Genomic DNA, 27,303 nt, shown 5'->3' with positions numbered 1-27,303 from the left:
AAACAATCTAACTATATTTGTTTAATAATTAAAAAATATAAAAAATTTGTACTCTTGTATAAGAATACCTATAAGTTTGGTTTATTCAAATTAAAGAAAAATTCGAAAATTCCTTCTCATTAAAAAAAAAGTTTATTGCTTTGATAGTTCAACACCTCCAAACATTGTTTTCACTGTTTACAACGCCTTCATTTTATCACAAGCCAAAAGGGTTTTTGCCATGTTATCGTGTTAGGTACCGTATATCGTTAACACAAAAAGAAATTTATTTTCGTATGGTGTATAAGCAACTGGTAGGGGGCAAGCATGGCGTTTTGTGGCCATGGAAATGAAAGCGGACAAAATAAGTGCGAATATTAAAATGAGTGGACAGATTGCAATCAACGCCAATAGAGTAAAAAGGAGTTTACACATTTGAGAGAGAGAGAGAGAGAGAGAGAGAGAGAGAGAGGAGGAGGAGGAGAAGGAGGAGGAGAGAGGTTTCGTGACAAAAAAAACTTTCCTTCTTCCACCTATCTATCTATCACACCAGTAAGAGTTTTTGGCTCTTCCTCGATTTGATCGTTCATTTCATTTCTCTCTCCTTCGGTAGTTTTGTTCTCTACAAAATTATGCTCCGAAAAATCTTTTTTTAATTTCTCTTCTTTTGCCAGTAATGGCAGTGCATCAGTTCCAGTGCAAGAAATAAAGAGGCAGAGAGTTTTCATTGGGAAGGTAAAGCTTTGCCTCTCAAAGATAAGATTTTTCTCTTTATCTCTCTGTGTCTACCCCGCGTGCGCTCTCTGCTGTATTAACTCTGTCGTTCTCTAAAGAAAGAGAGAGAAGTAGAAGAAGAAGTTGGAGTTAATGTGGTTAATCACCAGAAAGATGAACACCCATTTTCCAAAGGAAACCTGAGCAGGCTTTGACAGAGAAGCCAGGAAAGTAAAACTCACAAAGCTTCATAAATATAACACACAGACTACTACTTCTACTACTATCACTATTTAGGATTTCTGTAAAAAGGCTGATTGTTGTAGCATAAATCTCGGGAGAGACTGGAGATAGAACAATCTTGCGAGCAAAAAAGAAAAAAAGATTGCGTAGGAGAGAGAGAGACAGAGAGAAGGATATGGTTAATGTTATTGGTATATAGCAAAGCCAAAGCCAACTAAAAAAGATAAGATAGTGTGAGTGATACAGAGAGAGAGAGAGAGATAATGGAGGAGGGTGGTTCTAATAGCACTTCTTGTATGATGGCTTTGGGAGACAACAGTAATGGACTATGTCCTATGATGATGATGATGATGCCTCTCATGAATTCTTCTCATCAACAGCATCATCATCATCACCATCACCATCAACCTGATGCAGACTCAAATACCCTATTTCTTCCCTTGCCTTGTACCAACAATCAAACTCAAAACCGCAATACCAGTAGTGGCTCTTCACTGATTCTTGACAATAACAACAGAAACACAGGCTGTTATTTCATGGACACCAACGATGGCACCTCATCTTCGTCTTCTTCCTCAGTCAAGGCTAAGATCATGGCTCATCCTCACTACCACCGTCTTTTGGCTGCCTATGCCAACTGCCAGAAGGTTCAAGGAGAATCGAAACACCCACCACCTCAAAACTTGTTTCTCTTGCACACACATTCACATCAACGACAGATATTTCATGTTTGCTTCAGTTTATAATATAAAAATACGAAGGTCTTCATTCCAGTAGCCCATCGAATTCGTAGTCATATGCTTTGTTGTTACTTTTCTTTATAAGTATCTAAGTTTCGAGACAAAGAGGTCAAAACCTTTTTGTGTATTATGATGGAGACATGAGTCTTAGTCTTTTTTTTAACTTTTTCTTTATCGCGAAGATTATTAATTTCTGATGGTGGAACAAAACATGTAGGTGGGAGCTCCACCTGAAGTGGTGGCAAGACTAGAAGAAGCTTGCGCTTCTGCAGCATCGATTGGCCCCGGTACTGGCACGGCCTCTCTTGGTGAAGATCCAGCACTCGATCAGTTCATGGAGGCCTACTGCGAGATGCTTACAAAGTATGAACAAGAGCTCTCTAAACCTTTCAAAGAAGCCATGCAATTCCTCCAAAGGGTCGAGTGTCAATTCAAAGCCCTAACTGTTTCTTCTTCTTCTTCAAATTCTGGTAAAAACACCATCTCTCTCATTTCTCTTCCATTGTTAGGTATTCCAACAGTCTTAGGTTTGCCTAATTAATTTATCTTTTTTTTTTTCTTATAAAGACAATTATTCATGCATGTGTGTTTCCAAGATCATTTATGTTAGTTCCCAAAGTGCAGTTACCTAGTTTTGCTCTCATTTTAACTCTTCATGTGCTGTGAATCCTTCTTCTTTTGCTTTGTTATAATTTTTTGCTATGTATTTTTACTGGTATGCAACTGTTTTAGATGCCAGGGCACCCATACAGGCGATTGCATTAATTCTTCACTACCAATATGGAGAGTGGAACATATTCCTTCTCTGATTCTTCTCGGTGTTTGTGTGTTTCAAGGGTTAACTTATTATTTTCTTGTGATTCTTTCTTCAGTATTCTTAGATATTGACAAATTTATTGTACACTTTTCAGAATAGAAGAAAAATAGCTTGTCACTAGTACTACTACTATCCCTAGCTAGCTATTTAATGTTAATTCAGGACTGGAAGATGGATTTCAATATTCATTATTAATTTTATTCTCTTCAAAATAGTGTATCTTCAATTCGGAGATACTGAAGAAAAACGTTTCTCAAGGCCAGTAAATGTATGAAAAGGTTTCAGGAGTGGTAAGAAACAAGTCTGGACAACATTCACATATGATTATACTTATAACTTGATTAAAGGATTTTAGGTCTCTAATTAAAGTGCTGTTTCAGGATATTGCTGAACTTGAGTGTTTAAGTTATGGAGCGTGAGCACCAAAAATATATGCAAGTGTGGAGACACATGGATCAATTCTAGAGGAATAGAACTAAGTTGAAATATATTTTAAGATTTGGAAGCAAGAACATCATCTTTTGATCAAGTCATAAGCATATACTTGCTCTTGGTAATGGCGTTACTCTGAGCAGCGGGAAAAATACTAAAACATAGCTCTTTTGATGCTAATATATATAACAATAAAACTATGTACAGTAGCAATTAGTACTAATTTATGTGTTAAACGATTGCCCAACTAAATGGTAATAAGTCATCGACAACACGAATTTATATTTATTGTTAGTGCACATGGTCTTGCTCTATATATAGTTAACCAACACTTGAAATTTCATGCATTATAGCACATTTTTATTAACTTGCATGATGTTAGGGCTTATTAAAAATATTTTTATCTTATTTTAATACAAAATTTGTCAGTAGTTGTGACTAGCCATGTGTATAAATAGTCTCCTGATTCTCACTAACTTCTTAATTCACATCTAAATACAGTTGTTTTAGGTTATAAGGAGTGTGTTAATGGGAACATGTGAAAGTGACTTATAAGTGAAACATTATTATATTTTCCATTGGCATTAAAAAATCAAAGTTTATTATGCTGATGCATTTTTCTATATTATATTAATAAAAACGTTGTGCAGAACAATACCCCATTGTTGCTGCTATACATGTGTCCATCTACAATTTTCAGGAGTTGGGTACCTCCTTCTGGCTATTTCTTGAGAACTTGTCTGCATAAATTTTTTAACTGATCGTGTTCCAACCCTTAAGTTGTCAAAAGAAAGCTTTTATCTTTCTAGCTAGATATCCACAGATTATCTTAGAATGTGTTGCAGTTGTTGAGGCAGCATGTCGCTGTCAAACTAATTATAAGTATATTCGAAGAGGATATATTTGTGTTGAATTAAAATTCTGCCATGTGATGATGCATTTGCTGTTTGTCTCATATATGATTCAATTTTCGTTATCATTCATCTTCCATTCGAGTTGATACTAAATAATTTCTTCTACTACAAAGTGCATGGGATGATTAGAAAATTTTTTTATGTGACAGGAAATCCATTCTAGACGTTGGGCAGTTATGTTATTCATTAGAAAGAAAGATACAGAAGATTAATCAACATTCTTAGAATGTTTTTCTATAATAGAATCAATGTCACTACTTCATCATCGATTGTAAAACTGAGTATGTATGTAGTAAGATCTATTCAAAACAGCCCCATCATATGAACAATATGGTTATGTTTATTGCTTACGGCTTCAATCAGGTCAATTCTTTTTATTAAGCTCTTATATATTTGGGAAGGATCAAGAATTGGATATGCAAATTCCCAACAAATAATGTTCAAATATTTTATATTTAGGTTCTGGAGGATATAGCTGAACCACATTCTCCTTTTGCTGCAATGATAGAGATCAGGATACTTCTTAATATTATTTAGGTTGTGGTGGATTCAAGAAATCTTTTCTTGCATAGGGCTAGGTTGTGATGTAGTGTCATGAGTCTAATTATACATTAGAAGTATACAAGATATTCACTTTTAGTTAACGTTTTCATATCCGAACCGGCCTTAACCTTGTGAAGGGGCCAATCCAAGCCTATTGTTGTTTGCTTGGTGGTCGGACCAGGACATCAACATTGTTGTTATAATTCAAGATCGAAACACAGTGTTCTATTAAATAAAAACTAGAACAATGTATAGCCAAACAAAATTGTGGCTTGGTATGATTCATATACAGTCCAATGTTTAATATCAGTTTAAAAATTAACTCAGACTAGACTGACCATCGGGTTTGGGCAAACTGATTCAACTGGTCAGTCTGGTCTTGGTTTTAAGACACAACTTTTAGTATTTGCAGGAGTATTTCACAATCTTGTGTGAGACTACTGCTGAAAACCATCTGTAGTGATAAATTCTTTTTTTCGTTAGTTTTCATGATAATGTGTGTTTAGTATTCAGATATGTTAGATTTTATATTGTTTCATTTGCATGAGCTGATTTTCTGCTGTTTCATGCTGCTATCAGCTCGAACTGAGGCTTTTGATAGGAATGGTTCATCTGAGGAAGAGTTTGATGTGAATAATGATCACTTCATAGATCCCCAAGCTGAAGACCAAGAATTGAAAGGCCAGCTTCTGCGCAGGTACAGTGGATACTTAGGTAGCCTCAAGCAGGAGTTCATGAAGAAGAGGAAAAAAGGGAAGCTGCCTAAAGAAGCCAGACAACAATTGCTTGATTGGTGGAGCAGACATTACAAATGGCCTTACCCATCGGTATCTATATCTGCCTTGCCTCTTGTTCATCGTGAAAGGCCTTTTTTTACCCCCTTTAAAAGTGCTGAATAGAAGCTAGTGTTAGACTTAAAAATGAAACTAAGGGAGCTCCAGGTTGAATAATTTAAAAAGATTAATGAAGAAATAATGAAATATAGGGAGATCAATATAAACTTTTAAGAGTTATATCGATATTTTACATATGCTATGTGCCTTGCCGCATGCCCTCGGTCAGGAACAATGACTATCCAAGGTGGAGAAATGGCTTTTCCATAATTTTATGTGATAACAAACTGAGCTTTCTACTGTTTCTATCCAGCTACCCCTGAACTCAGCTTGTAATGCAGTGTTTCTTTGAACTTATTTAAACTCCTATAATCATTTTGTATGTACGGTGATTGACCATGTAACAGGAATCTCAGAAGCTGGCCCTTGCAGAGTCAACCGGCCTGGATCAGAAGCAAATAAACAACTGGTTTATTAATCAACGGAAACGACATTGGAAGCCTTCGGAAGATATGCAGTTTGTGGTAATGGATGCTCCTCACTCTCACTATTACATGGATAATGTTATGGGCAACCAGTTTCCGATGGATCTCTCTCCTGCACTGCTTTGAATAAGCTGATAATTTGGAGCTCATCTTATTAATTATATTGTGTTAAAGTAATATTTTAAATATATATAAGCCCAATACTATATATGTATGTTGGCAAACAGCGATGTAATCTTATCATGTGCATGCAGCTGCATGCATGCATTTGGATGCTATTCCATATAAATTGACTGCTAAATTAAATTAGTTTGCTAGCTTGTTCATGATCTTCTCTCCTTTGGGTAATGTAGAGAGCTTAAAACTGGTGTTGAGTTTGATTAATGGTTCAAGGTTTTGCCTCAAATTATCTAAAATTATCCTGTGATAACTTAGTATCAACAATGTGTATTTTTTTTATTATTGAAGTCTCTTTATATATGCTTGAAGCAGATAGTTTTGTTTTGTGATTAGGGTTAGATTCGAATTGAATCCGATGATTTCAAACTTAGTTCAAATCAAGTTCTAAGTATGGGTTAGAGACTTTGCTTGAATAGTGGATGATGATGTATTGATCATTTCCAAAATTTAAATCAAATTATATGATTCACCTATAATATTGTATTAATTTTGATATATTTTAGGATATAAATGGTAAATATTAGATACTAATTATTATATTACTAAATCTAATAATGTATTCAACCATTTGGGGTAATATTTGATTTGGATTGTGTTTGAATAAAGTCTAGAGAATGTCATATTGATAAATTGGGAGTTGAACTTGGTTTGAAATATATTTTTTTTAGGTTCGGTTTGAACTAGTTAAAATTGAATATATAGATCAATCGGAATGTGATTTATTTTATAAAAATAAGTTCAAATCTTTAATTAAAATTTAATTGATTCAAATTTGAGTCTAAAGTAGTTAGGATTGAATTCAACCTTATATTCATTTTTATTCGTAAATAGCTTAATATTAATGAGAATGACCTAATAAAACATTAAAGTAGCCTTTCCGTCTCCAATCATTGTATGGGTTATATTTCAAAAGCTACGGGGAATTGGGTTATTTTTAAATACTAAGAGGGTTTTACTTTTGGGTTAATTTTTAAAAGAGGGGTTTTGGCTCTGGGACCTTGATTGACTTCATTCGCGTATCCTCATTGTCTGCTTGCATCACTGAATCACCTCTCCGGCGGAGATACAAGACAATCAACGCCCAGATTTCGATCACGGCATCAACAACTCTGCCCAACTCCCTTTTTTTCTTTCTTGATTACGTAAGAAACTAATTGAGTGTTCATCGTTACATATCAAATAAAAGCTTGGCAATTTCCATGGCGCTGTCTGTTTCTAGAAGGCTTTTACGTCGTTTTGGCTCTTTTTCTGCGTTTAATCGCTGCAATTTTTCGAGAGTCGCCAATCATTTCTCTCCCACTCCCTGTGGTATATTATTTTTGTTTGTTTATTTATTACTTATCCGGGTTCTGAAATCGTTTCATTTTTGAATTCGTAAATCTTTTTACTTCTACGTTCTTTTCTTACAGATTCTTATGGTGTTTCATCTGGGTGTAAATCATTTACTTCAAAGGTAGCCCTTTTTCAGCTAAAGTTTTTATTTTGGGTCTGTTTATTGAGGTTATTGAAGTTGTTGCTTGTTGTGTAGAGTCTTATTGTGTTGATTCTTATATTTCTCAATGTTTCTCATGGTGTTTTATCTGAGGATAACTCAGTTACTTCAAAGGTAGCCCTTTTTCAGTCAAAGTTTTTATTTTGAGTCTGTTTATTGAGGTTAATGAAGTTGTTGCTTGTTGTAGGGTCTCATTGTGTTCATGCTTGTATTTCTCATGTTTTCTTTATTCTCTGTTTTTTGTTTTTTTTTGGTTTTTTGGTGATTATATTATGAACAAACTCATTATTGTTGTTCTTGAATGTAGGGTGGGTCATTTTTACTTGCTTGCCGAAAGCTCTCAACAACTATTTTGACTCCTGACTCGAGTGATGGTGGTTTTCCCTCCGATTTGCTGTCCAAGAAGACTGTGCTAACACCGGATCGTACCATAGGTATGTCTGCAGTTGGAATGTAGTTGTATGATTTATGTAAATGCGGTAGCCAAAAGCTTGTAAATTTGTGGTCTCTTATTAGCTGTGAATATGAAATGTGACAATAACAAAATTAATTCAATCACTTATATCATTGTGTTATGTATTTTATTTATTTATAAGGAAAAGTGGTAGCATAAGGTCCCATGCATTCAGATTGCATGATTACAATAAGATGCAAGATGTGATTCTAGAGCCCTTTAGGCCAGTCAATTCATCAAATTATCATCAAACTATCATCAAACATTAAATTGTGAGCTGGTTAAGGTTGGCAAAACTTAGTAAGAAGTGAGGACATAAAAATGAAGTCCATTAGCATAGGGAAAGGAGGATCGCTGATGTGGCAAGAATGTTCCAGTTGAAAAGGTATTTATTTATGAATATGATTAGAATACATTTTACACTGACATTCTTCCTTACATAGTGCATAAGACCTTGGAGGAAAATTTTTAAAAAGTTTGTTACATGTATTAATTCTAAGAACACACTTTTTTACCATTTTTCCCTTTTAACTGGGCCACTAGTGCCACACTAGCAGTCCTCCTTCTCCTATGCTATTGGACTTGATGCTTATTCCCTAATTTAGCAATTTCAGTTCTTACTAATTTTTATCCAATCTTACCTTGTTCATAATAGGCCTAGCCTTTTCTTTTTTAAAATCAAAATCAGCTCATACACAAGTTTTTGTGCATTGAAATTGTATGATTACCGTGTCGTGGAAGTTCTATTTCTAGAGACCCTCAGGCCACCCAGTTGAACAAGCCATCATCAACCATTAAAGATTTCTTAATGAATTTTGTTGCATGCACTGAGGTTTATTGAGAAATAGAAAAGTAACTTGGCAGGTGCAGTCTCAAAGTTCTTTAAACATTTTCTTTTTATCATTGACGATACTTCATGAAGTGCATAGCCTAGTGGTTTGGATCTCTATAATTACAACCCTGATTGCATTGGATTGTACAATTCCGAATGAATGAAAATTTGGACTGTTTTCTTTCTCTTGTGATCTCATTTTTTTTTTTTACACTTATTTTATTAGGATGATAAAGTGTGAGCTTGCACTTGGAATGGTAACGAGCACTACCACCAATTCTTTATTCACTATTTCTGTCCAGATTAGATTTGATGGTTATGTTGAGATGCTTGTTCTTGAAAAATCTAATCGTTATGTCTTGAATAATTGAAGTCCTCTGTTTGTTTGGTGGATTCACCTACTGACAATGTTATGCCTTTTTCAGTAACAAATGACTATAGCTATGTTCTTTTGCCAAATTCCAATGAAATTTAATATTTTTTGTATTAGGCTTGCTTGACATGAAGGACATTTTTTTTATTTTATATTTATTGACTTAAAGAGCTATGTTGTGATTCTTTATCTTTTATCTTTCACTCTATCCTTTATGGTGTCATAATCTTTGAATGTGTGAAATAAGCAAATTGTTACTTACCGAAAAAAAAGAAAGGAAGTAAACAAATTGCTGTTCAATGCGTTTAGCGTGCATGTTATGCATGAGTGTTTAATTAATGGAATTTATCATAATGCAGGACTTTGTCAGGATCTGGTAATACCAGTGACAAGCTTCCTTAATGAAGACAAGGGCTTCATGGTCTTGGCTGGTGATGTTTTTGATGTGCCTATCAGGAAGGACATCATTCATCGTGTTGTACGGTGGCAGCTAGCAAAAAGACAACAGGTAGTGCTTAATCGATGTTGAGGTACCCAAAGCATTTAATTAGTGAGTGCTATTTATGGAAAAAAAATCTATGCATCTGGTGATAAGTAAATATAATTTTCTAAGCAATATTGTCAGCTATTTGATATTTTTGCAATTTAATACTCGAAGAATTTTGCATCTTTCTCTTTTCTCCTACATTTTTTCATAACTTTTCTCAGTACAGTATAGTTATTCATCTTCTCAAATTAGTGGAATAGCAAGGGTAAGGGTGTCAGAAATATATACATGCATACTATATAGTCAAATTCAAGTTTAAGTTGTCAGGGATTAATGTAGAATAAATGGACAGCATGATGTACTGATTGGCTGTTTAACAGGGAACACATTCAACAAAAACTATTAGTGAGGTCAGCGGAACTGGGAGAAAGCCTTGGCGGCAAAAGGGTACTGGTCGAGCTAGGCATGGAACATTGCGTGGTCCCCAGGTAATGCATTTTCATGCTTGAGTTTCTTGACTTCAAATTTTCAGTGCTACCGTATTAGTGAGATGTATACCTTTGGACCTTAAGAAATATATGGATGGGTAACAGTTCAGGGGTGGTGCTACCATGCATGGCCCTAAGCCACGAAGCCATGCTTTTAAATTGAACAAAAAGGTGCGGCGTCTAGGATTGAAGATTGCTCTTTCTGCTCGAGCAGCAGAAGGGAAGGCAAGTCTCTGTGTCTTTCAATCGCACACATGGACACACACATCAATGCACAAACACTTTGATAGATTCTGTTTCTAGCTTATTCAAATTTCTATGATTTGGAATGTTTTCTGGAGTATGGTGCTGAAATTAACCACCTCAACTGTTTTAACCGTGTTTTTGCCCATTGATCTTTGTACGGAGGAGTCCTTAGGCTGAGTAAGAGCAAAAATAGCTGGCATTGCAATAGACCCAGAAAATTCAATAATTGTTATATAGACTTGAGTACTCAAACTATGATTATGCCCTATACCGTCCTCTGTATTTTATCATCCCTATTCTTTGGTGTGTGTGTCTCACTGACTGTGTTTTGCTTGTGGTGTTCTGTCATTACTTATTTTTCGGCCATAACTTCTGCTGTTCTCTGCATTTTTTTTACTTTTGCTTGTATTGCTTTTGGTTCTTATTGATTTATGAAACCTAACTAGGAGATGTTGCACTAGTGAACAGCTTATGGTTTTTGACAATTTAGAGGTTCCAACACATAAAACCAAGAATATTGTGAATTATTACAAGCAAATGGAAAATACAAAGAAAGTTTTGCTGGTTGATGGTGGCCCAATCAATGAAAAGCTGAAGTTGGCTACCCAAAATTTACATTATATCAACGTACTTCCATCAATTGTAAGTTACACAATCTGATCCTTATGCTTTGTTTATACATATGCATACATACGGACAATATATATAATTGGTCTGGAAGTGGAGAATTGATATGCTCATACAGGTGGTTTGGCGGCTTATTGGCCCCATATACATGACAAATATCTTGAGGGCCCTCTTTTGTGATATGATAAAATATGGCTCTTTTTCCGTTTCATTGAACTTTTTAAAGTATTCTCTGATTCCCATTGAAAATTATAGTAAAATCAACTTGATTTGCCCCAAAATTAAAACTAATTTGTTTATAAGAATTCACATCATAATATTTTCAATAAACATTTGAAGGCGAAATACGTCCCAAATATGTTTTCTTTATTGATTTTGCATCCAAAGTTTTCCCTGTCACAAAAAGACTTCTTGAATCCGAAATATTTCTTATGCTCTGAAATGTGGTAAATGTGTCCATGGCCTTGCTTGAAAACTTAATGTTCTTGAATATCCCCTAGTTGGTTTCCACTTCAAATCTGAAGCATGTTTCATATCAATGCTTTTGCAGGGATTGAATGTTTACAGCATCCTGCTGCATGACACATTGGTGATGTCCCGTGATGCTGTGAACAGGATTGTCGAGCGGATGCACACTCCCATTAATCGATGAGTCCGAACAGGAATCAGGGAGTGAATGTCTACAGGATTCTGCTGCCTGACACATTGGTAATGCCCTGTGATGCTGTGAACAAGATTGTTGAGCGGATGCACACTCCCATTAATTTTCAAACAGGAACAGAATAATTTGTATCTGGCATTTCGGTTAAAATATCCAGATGCCTCACAAGATAACCGTTTTACTGTGTCAATTTTCTTGTGTTTTTGAGGCTTCACCATAAATTTTGTAGTTAAATTCAGTTTGAATCCCAAACATGAAATGCCATATCATAGACAAGACCAAATCATCATTTTCCTTCATCCGTGTTCTTCAGCATAAAGGATTTGTTGTGGCTTTTAGGATTTTCCTCTTTACTCCCAAGTAACTGAAACATGAGATGTGGCTTGTCTCAGAACTGGTGGCTAATCTTCCTGGTTATCAATTATCTGAAAACTCAGCTTTGGTTGGACTTTGGGAATAACTTCACAATGTTAGTATTCATGACCACTCAATTCTGTCGCTGCAGCTCATATTCCTGGGTTGTTCTTGGCACACCCTGCTGTAAATGGCTCAAAAGCAGATGTGAAATGAAGATATTTTCAATTTCATTTATAAACTGGAGTTTTATCTTCATTCATACACACTTCGGGTGGATTAGAGCTTGTTCGGTTTCAAATTCATGTTTAGTTTGAACAAATTAAATTCAGATTGAACCTTTAGTTTGATAGTTTGGCTTAAGTTTGAAGTCTCTAACTTTGTTGCATTGGAGTTCTATATTGGGTTTTCTTCTTCTTCTTATCCTGTTTCTTTTTCAAGGTGACTTGATCTTGAATTTGAATTGAGTTTGAGTAACACATGAAGGGATAGTTAACAAATAGGGATAATAACATTTGAAATTATAGAATATCTTTCTTGTTTTTTAATTTTTTTCCGAAGAGATCAAATTTTAAATATATTGGGATTAAATAAACATAATTATAATTGTTTTTGCTTTGTTTTAGAATCAAGCTGATTAGTTCCAAACACTCCTAAGACAGATTCATCTATGTTTTTAGTTGTTGTTACTACAACCCACGTTGCAAAACATGATTGGATGAAGGAAGCGATAACCACCCAAACAAATTATAAGCCAAACTGCTTGAAGTATAAATATGATTTCAACGCAATTAACTGTAAGTATAATTAATTAATTTATTAACTTGACATATAAATCGAAGCTGTAAAACTTCTTTCCAGTGTTACACTAACAGTCGTCTCTCTCTGGGTGGTGCTTCTATCAATGAGGGCCTAGGGTTTCTCTTTACGCCCAAATTCAAGGGCTTAAACGATTATTGAAGCGCATTTCAACCATTCGAGGGACTGAAACGTTTCCCATCTTTAAAATCTAAAACAGAAAAGGCCCATCTTTTTGTTTTAGTTAAGCCATGGCCAAAACTAGACCAGGGATCACAACCAAGACCAAACCTGGAAAAAGAGACCTTGAGTCTTACACTGTTAGAGGCACCAACAAGATTGTTAGAGGTATGTGTCGTTCAATTATGCCTGTCTGTATCTGGTTTTTTTTTTTTTTTTGTATGTATTCATTTGAAAATGTTGGTTTGATGTTCAAAATAAAATTTGAGGTAATTTTACTCCTGGGTATTTGTAATGATTATGGAATGAATGTGCGGTATTTATACATTTGGGTATTCTGTCATATGTTAATTTGCTTATATATGGATAGTTATGGAAAGAGTGAGCAATATATATTCCGTTGAATTGTGTGAGCACTCTGTACATCATATGTTTTTGTTAAGAAACGCGGTTGAGGATTTGGTTTTTGGTGGATTTTGCAGTTGGGGACTGTGTGCTGATGCGACCGTCAGACACTGGTAAGCCTCCTTATGTGGCAAGAATAGAGAAGATTGAATCTGATGCTCGAAACAATGTCAAGGTTCATGTTCGGTGGTACTATCGCCCTGAGGAATCACTTGGAGGAAGGAGACAATTCCATGGAGCAAAGGAGCTCTTTTTGTCAGACCACTATGATGTGCAGAGTGCTCACACAATTGAAGGGAAGTGTGTTGTTCACTCTTTCAAGAACTATACTAAGCTTGAGAATGTTGGTGTGGAAGATTACTACTGTAGATTCGAGTATAAGGCTGCTACAGGAGGTTTTACTCCAGACAGAGTTGCTGTGTGAGTTTGTTGTTTTAATGTTATTTGTGACTTGTAATTTTGCATTTTTTATTGCCATTGAGAGGTTTTTTTTTTTTTTTTTTCTAATTTTAAACTGAAGGTATTGCAAATGCGAGATGCCGTATAACCCAGATGATCTCATGGTACAATGCGAGGGGTGCAAGGACTGGTAAAATTGTTCTGTGCACTTTTTCGTTCTTTCTTTGCTTTCTTTTTTAATTTACATTTTGGTATCAGTTATTTGGTGTTTCAGTTTTGATGGTTCATAAACAATATTAGAATTGAAGTATTATATGATAAATGAATGTGGATGAATATTTATATGATCTATTATAGTAAAATAGGTTAGGAATTACAGCACTGATTCTGTCTCAATCATCTGGATATTGAGTGGTAATACTGATATGGGAGAGGGGGAGGGGAGGGTGCCATGATAAGCTCTGGAAAAGGAATGTTAAGGACACCCTCTTTCTCACTCTCTCCTTTCATTTGACATGTGTTCAACATACAAAGGAAGTAACAAGTTGGTAATGTACTCTTGCTTTGTCTTCTTTATGTGTTAAAAAGAGTGCAAGAATAAGACTGAAAAAGTGATTTTAGCATTTCTCAACTATGGAATTTGTTGTGTTCCAACCAGCTGGTTAAAAAGCATCAAATTTCTTAATCTACTGTGGTAAAAATTTCTGCTAATCTACTTGTATTGTTAATGACTCATAAACTGCTTTTGTGCCATTTTCATTGTAGGTATCATCCTGCTTGTGTGGGCATGACTATTGAAGAAGCAAAAAAGCTTGAGCACTTTGTTTGTTCTGAATGTTCATCTGATGATGAGGTAAAAAGATCCCAGAATGGGTTTGCTTCATCACCAACTGCTGATGTCAAGGTGAGACTAGATACCAGTTTCACATAATTAGATCTCATATTTTTCCTCCAATTTTTCCCCATCTGGGGTGCTTTCTTGGACTATATGTTGGCATTTTACTAGAAAGCTAACTCTTCAGATAAGAGACTTTTTTAACAGTAAAGGGAAAATTATAAAGTTCTTGTCCATTTTCTTGTGGAAGTGCTCACTTAATAGTTAATGGCATTTGAAAGAGAGGTAAAAGATCTTAAAGATGTGCAATCTGAATATATTACTTTTGTATAATTTAGGCTTCTTCTTCGTTATGTACTGATATGCTTCCTCTGATGTGTCTTTATGCTGTGAAGCGTTTAATCTTAATGTCTAATAAGTTACATTTACTTGTTTGAGTGCTATGTTCGTAGTTTCTTATGCATCTGATTAGTTGCATTCAACCTGTAAGTTTACTTTCATCTTTGCCCTTTTATCATCAACAACAAAGTTCTTTTCAGCATTACTGAATAACATTATGCAATAGTTTGCTTTATCTTGAATCAGCTACAGTAAATATTACCTGCACACAACCCTGACATTTTTTTTTGGTTTGGTTTTGTGCTTGTAATTTCATGTTTCGTGATATTTGATTTAGATATCTGTCTTCAAGGTATATTTTAGATTGACCGAGTAATATAGACCATCTTGTAGTTGTTACTTTTGATCCCGACCCTATTGTTGTATGTTTACAAGACACCTGAGCTGACGGTTGATAATGATGACAATAAATTGATCTTAACATTTGCAAATTTTTGCTTTATAAAATATTCTGTTTTACTTTTACGCTTTTTTGTGATCACAAGATCCACTTAGGTCTCAATGAGTTGGTAATCAGTTCAACTATACAGTGGCCTTTATGATTTGCTGTTAGATTTGATCTAAATTAGTCCTTTGGACATGAATGAACCATGATATTTGAGCTTTTACTTTGCTCAATAACGACTGTTTGAGCGTTCTAGTTTGTAAACCATTCGGGTTAGTATAAGGCATCAAAGTGTAAAGTTTATAAGTCATTCAAGGCGTTATAATGCTTCTTGTCTACCTAAGGGAGAGCCTGCTGCTATGGCACTCATCTTGGCGGGGAACAATGTTTTTTAATGTTTTATAGCTCTGGGCCTTGACCTGGTCTAGAGCTTGTTCTGGATCTTTCTTGGTCCAACCAGTTGGACTGGCAGTCAGATCACCAATACTGTTTAAAAAATATATATATATATATATATATATCTTTACAACATATCACCAATGAAACTTGTGGTCTAATGGTGCTGCACCGTGCTTCCCAAATGTTGGGACTCGGCTGCATGATATTGAACTACAATAAACCAGTGGTTGAACTGCAAACTTGCACGGTTAACCAGTTTGAACGCTTCAAAATGGTTCAATGGCTTCTTGAAGCATAATATATTTGCATAACAATTAAGGTCTATAAACTCTTATTTATTTATTTATTGAACAGGTGGAGCCCAAGCGGCGGAAGAGATGAGTACAATCTCGTGGCATTGGTATGCATGAAGGTTGCTCGTCTTGCCGTTGTTAACTTGTAGAATGTCCATCGTGTGAGCTGTATAGTCCAGAAAGCTATGTTGTGCTCTGGTCAGACTGGAGCCCGTTAGTAATGATGTTCTTTTCTCGAGCTGTCCTGGAAATCAATCTCAAATGTAGTTTTTTCACAATTAAACATTTAAACCCAGGAATTTGAGCAACTGTATTTCTTTGTGAACCGCCTGCTATCTCATCCAAATTATCTGGTTTATTGGTTATCATTCTTAATTAAGCTAAAGAAGAGGTTGGAAATTTGATTTGTGCTGGAATCACCCCCAGGCCAGTTGAATTTTGACTTTGATAAAACAAACTAGGACTGTTTTATTAAAGAATGGATTTGAACTAAGCTGATTTTGCCTGGATATATATTTAGCTTGAATGAACCTAACTTGAGTTAAAACTCTAACTTGATTTGAGTTCCGGGGGCTTTCGATAATTCTTTATTAGGGCTATTATTCTCTGATAATTTTTTTCTTTTTAATTATTTCAGTGATTTTTTATTTTTATTTGGATTCATTGACCACTATTGAAACCCATTTGACTTGGAACTTGAGCTTATTTTGATTGGGAATTTGAATATGATAATTGAAATTCATACTTTTCAATGTGGGATTTATAACATATCATAATACTAACATATCACTATTTTCTATAGACTTGACGTATACATAAATTGGTTGTGCGGTAGTTCCTTGCCAACTTTATACAATCATTGCAATGCTGACATCATTATTTACATCATATGATTACAACTAAGAAACATAATGATATATACAATACTAAATAATATGAATCTTAAGAGAATTATACCTCATATATCAAAATTACATTGTAAGAATACCATTATCAGTAAGGCCGGTTTCAATATTATAGGTCAAAGAAATAAAACATGAGAAGAATCCGAGGATCAGCGTTGTCTAGTGGTGACAAAAGAAGTTCTTAGAGAGAAAGAAGGCTCTGCATCTTCTCTATATTTGTGAAAAAATTGGCTCTCATTCATGAGAGAGAGCATATGAATGAAAAGGTAAAATTAACGAACAAATGTTACATGTTCCAATTGGCATGTGTTAAGTTGTAGGGCACATACATTCTTTGCACCGAGGATATCTATAAACACTCCTTGCCTTGGGCCTTGTCTGGACGTGTTTAGTTTGTCTAACTGCCTTCCTAATTCTCTGTTCAAAGACTTTCCATTCTATAGTGGAATTCTTCATGAAGATGGCTGCAAGTCTTCGCTTGTTTGGCCGAATAGTTGGCATCTTCCCTCCACCATAGTATATGCGATAACCAGAGACCAATGATGACAACTGACTCCCTGAATCTGTCATGGCAAAGGCATCGGCAGCTGTGCAGCCAATGAAATCCAGTGCTGCTAGCTACATAAGAAGTAAACTCATGTTATATCCAGATTTTCTATTTGGTCAAACTCCATTGAGAGCATGGAGACAAGTTACACAGAACTGAAATTTATTTAAGTTCCCACTATGTTACCTGAGATGAAAAGTTCTTGAATGGTTCAAGTTCAGCCGCTGAAAGCAAGTTTTCTTTAGTAACTAAGTAAGGATACAAGGTGTTCAAAGCAGTCAATCTTTGTGCCCCTCCATATATCTGGGCCCCAGCGACATATATGTGCGTCTTACGGTTGAAACCGAGAGCAGCAAGCATAAGTACTGATTCTTCAGGTGTCAATGGACATAGCCCTTCAGATCTGAGCTCTGCAGGAGAAGGTAGCCTGAAACAAATTAAACAGTTTCTTTAGAAAACAAATTACAGAATTCAAAACATCAATAGCTTTTGTTTGATTATTACAAGGAATAAAACAATATGCCCTCCCTCCATTCTCTTAACCTTTCACCTTTCACCTTTCAACAAAGGGTTAGGGGCACATAAACAATGTTTTCTTATGAATGCGAGCAATTATGTTACAGATAACAATGAAGCTACATATAAAGAAGCTCAGCCATATAGATACAGATGCAAAATGGCAATGGAGCAAAGACATATATACATACTTTGCAGTTTTCTTAAGAAGTGTCAGTGCAGGAAAATGAATTTCACGAAATACTTCCAACTCTCGTCTCTCTTGTTCACCTCCACCAAATTCACAGAGAGAATGAGCTACCATGTCAATTTCAAATCTCAGGTGTAAGGCTAAGTATTTAGAGGCTTTTGCAGACTGAACCCTCTTTTCCTTTATGACTGAATCTTTATGTGGACCAACAAGATAATTATCCAATGGCCCAGGTTTAGCAGCATACTTACGCAACCTTTGAAGGAGCAAAGCACCTGTCTGTTGTATTTTTGGAGCAAACTGTAGTGCATGAAAGTTGCATCTACATCGAAGTCTCTATATAAGTCCCAAATCAGGAAGAGCAAAGTAAGGAAGAAGGCATAACAGTACAAAAATACAAGTAATGATCAAACCAATAAATAATGCTTAAAAATTTAATTTTCCTAGCAATGGACCAGAGAAACAAAGGCTAGAATTTACCTGCAACTGGAAAGGTATTGGGTCAAATGCCAAACGATTCCCAAACCCAAGTAAATGGACAACTCTATTTCGAAGTATAATAGGGAGAATGTTTTTCAGATAAAAACTTGGCTTGGACTCTTTTGGGATGTCTATATCTGTCACCTGGAACAACATTTGAACAATGTTATAAACAAAGACATCACTAATGCTACCACTACATTAATAAGTGCAAAAAATTGAGATAAGGAACTCACAACACTACCAATTGCCTCCAAATCCAATGACAGTAGCTCATTTGGAAGTTCCTTCACTATCCGAATATCAGGGCTTAGGTAGTTAATAAAGTATTCCTCCTGATAGATATCGCTGAATTGACTATCAAATTATACAACTTACTACTGTTAATTTCTATCTAGAGAAATAATTTTGGATTTTCAAATGCAAATCAATCAAAAATGCCATTTGGATAAATGCAATTCAAAATATACACACGCACATGCTGTTCAACCAAACTCGTGCTCATTATTGTACATGATTAATATGAAACTACAAAAAGCCAGCTTATATGCAGGTCCCAAAATGCCAATTCAGACATTAAAGAAGAAACTTCAGGGAAAAGGGGTAGGGGGAGCTTACATGCTTCTTTTACATTATCTTCTGACATCTCATATCATGCCTCATAAACGAAGGCACACTTTCGAAATGTTTAAAGTGTGATCAATGGATTAAACTTCAATTCATTACTAAATATATATTACAAGAAACCTAATTATAAATTAAAGGCACACTTATCAATTTGAAGAAAACAGTATCAGTATGGAAGAAAGAAACAAACAATCAGGAGAAAATTGGTGAATAAAAAGAAAAAAAGGTAAGAACACGTCACCTCACATCTCTCCAGACACTACTGTACATAAATCTCGGAACAACAAGTGTTGTGTTAAGCAATCGTGCTAGGACAACGGCATTGCAAACCTGTTTACCAACAAGACACAATTTTAGGCAATATAATCTGGTAAGAAGAAAAATGTATTATCACTCAGATAACTAAAGCTTATGTATAAAATCAACAAAAATAACTATTGAAGAACAAATAATAATGAAATGAAAAAAGATGGAATTTGTATCATGGGCATTACTTACAGCTACTCTCTGCTGATTCATCCCACCGTTTGCAGTGACCACAAGGTATCCATTATGTCCCCCTATTAATAACACAAAGTGCAATGTCAATACTGGATTGATTTACTAATTTACCTCTAAGATCCTTGTTCTGACAATGCAACTAATATCTTAACATAGCCATACTTATCAATGCAACATGCACATACAGAAAAACTCACCATTAGTTTCCCAATTACGCTGATCAGCACAAGGTCTCCAAGCAGAAGCAGGAATCACTGGCTCTTTCCACAAATCCTTTGGCTCACGTCTATTCTGCCCCTATATGGCATAGCATACACGGCATCACCAAATGAGGGAAACTAAGCGGTCTGTGTAAAAATATAAGGGCTAGTTTGATTTTTAACTTGAAAATATTTTTCAATTACTATGATTCAATTCATTTGATGACAATATTTATTATATCCCATTGAGACAATAGTTTTTAGGATTAGGATTGTGTTCAAGAACCATTTTTTAAAATATTTCAGCTCATCTCAATCAAAGGCGACTCATAAATTCGAAAACAGAAGACTATATCCAATATTTATAATCCCAAAATTCAATTACCTCAGCCAAGGCATGAGCTGCCAGAGCCAGCATCCTTCCATAAACACCAAACTGCGACCTCTTGCCTTTACCAAACTTCTTCAGTTCGTTCTATAATAATCACAAAACATAATCTTCAATAGGCATCAAACAATCAAACTTCTAAGAGAAACTAGCTTTTTTCTTAAAAATTACTAATTTAGGCCATTAAAAATTACCTTAACTGAAATAGATGAATTGACCAGAGACAACTTTTGTTGTTGCCCATGATCTTGTAAACTCGAAAGCATAACCCAATTAACAAGGAGGAAGAACCCAACCAAACCAATCACACCGAAAAAACTTTTCACTCTCTTTCTTTGATACCAAGCTCTCCCACATCCCTTCCTCTTCACTTTCTTCAATTTCAACCCCAAAAGATGGTCATTGCTGTTAGCAAAACGGCTTGAGTGAAGCCTGGGCGAGCCCTTGCGGCTACGTGAGTCATGTTCTTTGTCAGATTCAAGAAGAAGAAGCTGATTTGAAGACATTTGGGTGAGTTTTGCCTTGCTGGGAATGTTATTGTAATAAAAAAGAAAGGAAAAAACTGTTAATTTTTGCAAGGACAAAGAAGCGAAAAAAGTGGGGGATTTGAAAAAGCTAAACTAAAAATTCCGGCAAAGAATTGGGGCGGATGTTTTGAGTCAAATTTGCTTGATGTTAGGCTGTTCGAATAACAATGACGGTTTATGGTTTGACTCTGATTTGCCTCTACTGCTTCGCCTATCAATAAGGAACTTTTTCACCAATTTTTTTTTTTAATCCGAAGAAAGAATGGTATGTATCATAGGTGCTAGAAAATGTTTGGTATCATAATTTAGGTATAAACATTGACACGATATAACATATATTAACAAAACAAAATCGTACTTTATATATATATATATATATATATATATATATTCATAAGTTTAATTTATAATTTATAACCAAGGTTTACTGATAATATAAATAATATTATCAACTAAATAAATAATTTTATTGATAAAATAAATAATATTATTAAAAAGAGATTTGAGCTAAATACATGTAGAATTATCATATTAAAACTCTAATTTAAATAGAATTAAACATTACGTCAAACTATATTACTTCAGTTTAGATTTAATTAAAAAATAATTATAATTTTTAAAATAAAATTATATATTAATTATTAACAAATACAACAAATTACGTAATATTTATTTATTTATTTATTTTTCAAATAAAAAGAGAGGAAAGAGAAGAATGCACATGGAACTAGTTGATTGATAGGACTAGGCCGTTGTTTGGTTGGCTCACATTTTCCATTGTTAAGCACTTCAACATAATTCCATAAATTTTATTATCTTTTCTTTTTGACTTTTATGAGTAATTGATAAATATATAAAATTGTTATACTTTTTTGAACTGAAATAGAAGTTGGTTGTTCCTGTCTATCTTGTGATCTCGTCGAATTCAAACTTAAGCTTAGTATAAATCTAATAGAATGGTTCTCAAATCAATTTTTGCAACTCTCCACAATTAAATAAATATATGGAACACAAGTCCTCACAATAATGATCTTCAAGACTTGAATCAGAGGCAGAATTTATTATGAAGCAGCAAAAACATCTTGAATATGCATCAAGATATCAGAAGAAAATACAAAATACACTGCAGAATTTCCGCTAAAAATATTATTACACACTTTAATTTTCATTAGGGAATAAAATTTATAAAGATGATGAATGTACTGGGAATAATTACATATCTTTTTTTCTCTCCAGTTATGTGTTCTTCGGTGTCTCCACAGCTCGGCATGGTTGTATGTAAAATTGGAAGCAGCCACTTTCAGGTTCAACGCTGTTGGTATGCTTAGAATGACATGTCGATAGCTTCGTGCTTTGGGGTCTTGTAGGCAAATCCTGATTCGTCACTGGATCGCCTATTTACAACACTGGCCCTTTGCACTAGACGCACCAATGCTTGCACAACTTCGGACATCGGAGGCCTAAACTCAGGTTCCGGCTGTGTAGAAGGAAAAAGATGTTAATGAATAATTGTCGACAGAGGAAAAGTAAAATATAGAACTAGACAAACACCAGGGTTTAGAGACAGAAGATCAGAGTCAAACATACTGCAGGTAATACTGCAACTGGAAAGTTACATATAACATGGAAAATAAGAAATTTACCTGAACACAGAGAGCAATGATGTCAGCAAAGCGTGACAGAGACTTCGCTGGATACATGCCGTTCAAGGCAGGATCAACCATTTTTGCCAATGCATCTATATCATGTAGTTGGGGAGTCGCCCACCTCACGAGCGATTGCTCCAATCTTGGCCTTGAACTGAAGAACAGGCAATAAAACAAATGAGAGAATCACGTATACCATTCAAGTTCAGGAACAAATTTTTGACAATAATGTAAAACAAGGTTTACCTGTCGAGGGGCTTCCGACCAGTCAACAGCTCCAACATAACTACCCCAAAGCTGTACACATCACTTTTTACTGTGTATATCCCTGACAAGGCAAATTCAGGGGCACTATATCCGAATGCACCGATCATCTGAGTGGAAACCTGTCGCTCAGTGTTTGGTGTAAGCACAGCTAAACCACAATCTGACAAGTAGGGATTCAGTTCTTCATCGAGTAGAATGTTTGCAGACTTAAAGTTTCTATGTACAACAGAAGGCAAGCACACTTCATGCAAATACCTGACAGACAGAGCAATGTTTAGAAAAGGACACACTTCAACCACCTGAGCCTGCCCCTACAAGAAGAGAGGGGGAGTAGAGAGAAACTTAAAATGTCAAAAACGTCACATACTCTAAAGCCCGAGCAGTTCCTAGTGCTACCCTAACACGTGCATTCCAAGTCAGGTTCTTGCTGCTATCATCAACTAAGTGCAGCATGTCATGCAGACTACCATTTCCTACATACTCATAAACTAGAAGACGCTGACCATACTCTGCACAATATCCAGCTAGTGTAACAATGTTAAGATGCCTCAAGCATAACATATTAGAAACGGCATCAAGAAAATAATCTTCCTCCTGTAATGAGAGTGCCGCATTGTCAATCTTCTTAACAGCCATTATCTAGTTCAAGCCAAACACAAAAAGACTATCATTAAGAGAAAAATTAAGAGTTCTTTGCAACAATGAAGGCTGTATAGATATCAATATAAATAGGATAAGGAAGAGAGGAGAATATAGGACAGCATTAGATTCTTACTGCAGAATTGTTGCAGTAGATAATTCTGCCGAGCCAATATATGCTTATTATATTATTGTACCCTAGTCTAATTGTCATAGACCCCAGTGGAACCACTATATTGTTATTTGTTAAATAATTACAGCACCATCCGGTTACCTTTCCAGTGGGAAACTCTGCTTTGTAAACACGACCAAGGGAACCTTCACCAATAAGAAAGTCTTGACTGAAACTATTTGTAGCTGTTTGGAGAGAAGCGATGGTATATGCAGTAGCAGTGATAGATGACTTCATTTTCTTTAAGGAGCCATTTTTTGACACACTCTCAACCACCAATTTTTCTGCAGGTGGGGGTGTCAGATAAGTAACAGCAGCTGCACTTTTCACTATTGGTTCTTGCATCTCGGCATTTACTGCAAAAAAAAAAAAAAACCAAAGTGGATTGCAACACCAAAACAATTAGGATCATGACAATGAGCTTTGAGATCCAAATTGTTAATGACTGTAGACTTCCAAGCAGGCTGACTAAAGCAGAATTTATTCTTATTGGACAAAAACATTTATGTTTAGGTAGTGTTTGAAATGAAACTACGTGAAATCTATAGAAATGATTTAGATCATAAAAGAATAAACTTATCAGTTATCACTGTATCTTGGTCTTAAGAGATTCACTCTTGAAACTAGAATAGAGATGCGAGAGAATAAAAGAAAATAGAAAAATGAAAACCTACCATTCGTAATGCTGATAGGGAGATTTCCTGCAGAAGTCATTGTACCACTTGCCTTTCTTCTATTCTTTTGAGCAATGTAACAAAGAGTAAGTATTACTAGGGCACCCAGAACCACAGCACCCAGAAGTATGCCTATAATAGATCCAATTGACAATCCTTCATCTGAAACAGATGACTGGCTATCTGGTGGTGCACGTGAGCTTGATCTAGAACGAGTATCATTATTACGAGATCTACCAGGTGGTGGTGAAGTGTATGGAGGCAGCAGTGGAGCAGGACCATTGTCAAAAGAATTGCCATCATATCTATTTTATAATAGTAGCAAAGTCGAGCATATGAAGAAGTCATTAAAAATTGATGGAAAGAATCATCATATAAGAGGCAATCAACAAAAGCTTACATAAAATTTTGGATAGAAATAAGCTCTCGAGGAATCGAACCATTGAAATGATTGTTTGCAACATTTCTGTTGGAAATTTATATGAGATTGGTACAGATGAGAAGATAATATAACAGCAAACTCCAAAACAGAAACAGAAACTTACAGAGTAGTCAAATGCAAACCCGAGAGAACATCAAGTGTACCAGTCAATTGATTGTTCTGCATATAGCTGCAAAAAATTAAGATATCATGTGCACTCTGATAGAACTTCATGAATATTGGCAATTTTTTTCCCTAGGAACTATCAATTTACTCACAGTTCAGAAATATTGGACAACGAACCAAGCGAATTGGGAAGATCTCCAGAAAAGTTGTTGAAAGAGATGTCTCTGCATTAAATGGAATAGTCATTCAATGAACAATACTATTAGAAACAACCAGCAGTTGCAATTTCTCAAAAGTTATAGATGCTCTCCAGTAGGCACTGAGCTGAAGAGGGCCAAAGGCTTAATTTTAAGAATCAAATTTACATAATTCATACACAAACACCATATTGAACAAAAGTAAAATTTCCATAATATAACAGATCATAAATTAAAGTTCTCAGCAAAATAATTATATGGCCCTGAACATTACAGAAATCAAAGCCAATATAACAGCAGCAACAAAGCTGCATTCAAGTAAGATGTCTTACAAGGTTGAGAGGGCAGCAAGACTACCAAAAAAATCTCCCATTGACTGCGTGAGTGAATTTTGACTTACATTCCTAAACAACAAACCACACTCGCTCAGGCAATAAGACATATTCCAAACTGCAAAAGAATTGCATGATAGATTAATCAAATTTCATAGCTTCCAAGACAACCTACTTACAGATAAGTGAGCTTAACCATGGCAGAAATAGAATAAGGAAGATTCCCAGTAAAGTTATTGCTAGCAAGATTTCTGCATCATAAAATGAACAAGAATCAGCACACCAAGCAAGTAATTTAAAACATGAAAACGATAGAACCTTACAAGCTTGTAAGATTTGGTGGTAACTGATATGGGATTGTATCTTGAATGTTGTTGCCACTCAAATCGCTAGCCACAGAAAAAAAAAAAAAAAAGGAAACATAATCAAATAGACAAAAACTATAGATAACTTCATTAAACCCAATAAACGAAACAAAGCAAGGATTTTTCTCACAGTTTCCTTAATGACATAAGGTCTGAAAGCAAGTATCCCAATGTTCCACTGAGTCCTAACCTAGAAATATCACTGTTACAAAACAACAGATTAACCCATAATCAAAATCATACATAACAGTGCTGTTGATAAAGAAAAAATAAAATAAAAGCTACAATTATTGTATCAATTCATACATGGAAACAACAGCTGATCCCTCACAAGATACTCCTTTCCATGCCTCTGCACATGGATCACCTCCATTACCTTTCCAATTAGTAAGCTGTGATGGATTGTTTAGTGAAGTGTACATAGCCTGAAGAGCTTGAACTGCAACCAAGAGATAGCCCAAATTGAGATTTTATTTTTTCAATACCAAAACAGCTTTACAACCAAAAGATTCAAGCTTTTTCAAAGCCCTCTTTTCTGCATATTCTCAACAGCCTCAAACTTTAAACCAAACCGATAAATCCCACACGCCAAAAAAAAAAAAAAACCAAGCTAAAAAACGAAAGTAACTTGATCTTAGCTATTAAACAACAATTACCATCATTAGCATCAGTTGAGCAATGAACGAGAGACAGAGCAGACAAAATGAACACAAACTGAGATACAACAAAAGAAACAGAACAAACAGGTCTTGTTTGCGCAGCCATTGTTTTCGTGGGCGGCTGTTGTCTTCTCTTTCCAGGTCGTTGTGATAAAGGTGACGATCAGAGGTGAGGTTAAGGTGATGTTGAGTGCATGGTACAGCAACGTGGAGACGCAGCCAAGAAAGAAGAAGAGAAGGAGAAGGTGAAAGTGAAAGTGAGGCTGGTGGCAGTTGTTAAGATTAAGAATGTTGAGAGAGCCAACACCATTAAAGAAAGAAAGAAAGAAAGAGAGAGAGGGATTCGAAGCTTGATTGATTGAGACGGCAGTAATGAAGCGAGTGTGAGTTGAGTGTCGGCGAAAAAAATGAAAAATGAAAAATAAAAATTTTATGGAAAATATTAATATTAATTTTAAGTGCAAACAGTGGAAAATTCAAGTAAGGTTTGAAGAGGGCAAGTAACGAATGAATACTTTTCAGGTAGTTCCTTCTCTCTGTTCTTCTTCTCTGTTCTTTTCTATCAAGTACGCCCGTTCTTAATTTTGCATTCCAACACTTTGTTGCTGCTGGTGCATTCTTAGTCAAGCAGAATCGGGCTGGAATTTATGTTTAGTACAAATAAGTTAATCTTAAATTAAAGTTTTTATTTGAATTAAATTCGTAGACTTGCCAATGTGACCAAACTAAAGCTCTTGATCTCAGATGACCATATTTTTGTATAAGGTGAATGTTCTTTTCCTCTCTATTATCAATGTTTACTATTTATGTTAGGTCGATTTCAAATTCATGTTTGACTCTAATGAATGAATCTCAAATTAAAGATCTAATTTAGCTCAAGTTGGAGAGCTCATTTATGTCATTCTACCAAAACTTTCCTTTTTAAGGTGATTTCTTT

General features: G+C 35.2%; 5 protein-coding genes across 9 annotated transcripts; 3 read left to right on the top strand and 2 right to left on the bottom strand.

Moving 5' to 3' along the window:
- The first annotated feature begins 415 nt into the window (after positions 1-415).
- On the top strand, positions 416-6,026 carry LOC123193453 (homeobox protein SBH1-like). The gene is made up of 4 exons (XM_044606455.1): positions 416-1,583; positions 1,894-2,146; positions 4,962-5,209; positions 5,623-6,026. The coding sequence occupies exons 1-4, from the start codon at positions 1,200-1,202 to the stop codon at positions 5,824-5,826; spliced, it is 1,089 nt and encodes a 362-aa protein (XP_044462390.1). The 5' UTR covers positions 416-1,199; the 3' UTR covers positions 5,827-6,026.
- An 853-nt stretch (positions 6,027-6,879) lies between these two features.
- Positions 6,880-11,839, top strand: LOC123193061 (50S ribosomal protein L4-like). Of its 2 annotated transcripts, XM_044605845.1 has the most exons (8): positions 6,880-7,188; positions 7,290-7,333; positions 7,680-7,806; positions 9,391-9,539; positions 9,899-10,006; positions 10,112-10,231; positions 10,721-10,894; positions 11,430-11,839. In XM_044605845.1, the coding sequence occupies exons 1-8, from the start codon at positions 7,080-7,082 to the stop codon at positions 11,529-11,531; spliced, it is 933 nt and encodes a 310-aa protein (XP_044461780.1). In that variant the 5' UTR covers positions 6,880-7,079; the 3' UTR covers positions 11,532-11,839. The 2 variants fall into 2 exon arrangements, with proteins under 2 accessions (XP_044461780.1, XP_044461781.1); XM_044605846.1 differs by lacking the exon at positions 10,721-10,894.
- Positions 11,840-12,712: 873 nt separating this feature from the next.
- On the top strand, positions 12,713-16,355 carry LOC123193062 (chromatin remodeling protein EBS-like). The gene is made up of 5 exons (XM_044605847.1): positions 12,713-13,040; positions 13,355-13,697; positions 13,798-13,866; positions 14,442-14,580; positions 16,049-16,355. The coding sequence occupies exons 1-5, from the start codon at positions 12,944-12,946 to the stop codon at positions 16,073-16,075; spliced, it is 675 nt and encodes a 224-aa protein (XP_044461782.1). The 5' UTR covers positions 12,713-12,943; the 3' UTR covers positions 16,076-16,355.
- A 563-nt stretch (positions 16,356-16,918) lies between these two features.
- Positions 16,919-21,163, bottom strand: LOC123230268 (O-fucosyltransferase 15-like). Of its 3 annotated transcripts, none has more exons than XM_044656408.1 (10): positions 20,536-21,163; positions 20,339-20,428; positions 19,951-20,050; positions 19,751-19,812; positions 19,494-19,582; positions 18,862-18,973; positions 18,626-18,769; positions 18,147-18,481; positions 17,626-17,866; positions 16,919-17,510 (listed from the first exon to the last, which is right to left on the bottom strand). In XM_044656408.1, exons 1-10 carry the CDS (start codon positions 20,845-20,847, stop codon positions 17,202-17,204), a joined length of 1,794 nt encoding a protein of 597 aa, XP_044512343.1. In that variant the 5' UTR covers positions 20,848-21,163; the 3' UTR covers positions 16,919-17,201. The 3 variants fall into 3 exon arrangements, with proteins under 3 accessions (XP_044512343.1, XP_044512342.1, XP_044512341.1); XM_044656407.1 differs by having other exon boundaries at positions 18,862-18,982; positions 19,951-20,044; XM_044656406.1 differs by having other exon boundaries at positions 18,862-18,982; positions 20,536-21,162.
- A 737-nt stretch (positions 21,164-21,900) lies between these two features.
- On the bottom strand, positions 21,901-26,766 carry LOC123192422 (protein STRUBBELIG-RECEPTOR FAMILY 8-like). Of its 2 annotated transcripts, XM_044604965.1 has the most exons (15): positions 26,364-26,765; positions 26,014-26,146; positions 25,838-25,909; positions 25,666-25,731; positions 25,522-25,593; positions 25,343-25,414; positions 24,966-25,037; positions 24,812-24,877; positions 24,667-24,732; positions 24,267-24,571; positions 23,695-23,948; positions 23,149-23,420; positions 22,761-23,036; positions 22,512-22,668; positions 21,901-22,345 (listed from the first exon to the last, which is right to left on the bottom strand). In XM_044604965.1, exons 1-15 carry the CDS (start codon positions 26,470-26,472, stop codon positions 22,193-22,195), a joined length of 2,145 nt encoding a protein of 714 aa, XP_044460900.1. In that variant the 5' UTR covers positions 26,473-26,765; the 3' UTR covers positions 21,901-22,192. The 2 variants fall into 2 exon arrangements, with proteins under 2 accessions (XP_044460900.1, XP_044460902.1); XM_044604967.1 differs by lacking the exon at positions 24,667-24,732 and having other exon boundaries at positions 26,364-26,766.
- Positions 26,767-27,303: the final 537 nt, after the last annotated feature.

The sequence above is a fragment of the Mangifera indica genome, chromosome 12 (genome assembly GCF_011075055.1).
Source record: "Mangifera indica cultivar Alphonso chromosome 12, CATAS_Mindica_2.1, whole genome shotgun sequence".
Taxonomy (NCBI): Eukaryota; Viridiplantae; Streptophyta; class Magnoliopsida; order Sapindales; family Anacardiaceae; genus Mangifera; species Mangifera indica.
The sequence above is the reverse complement of the archived record's forward strand: the minus strand, read 5'-3'. Positions and strand labels throughout refer to the sequence as shown.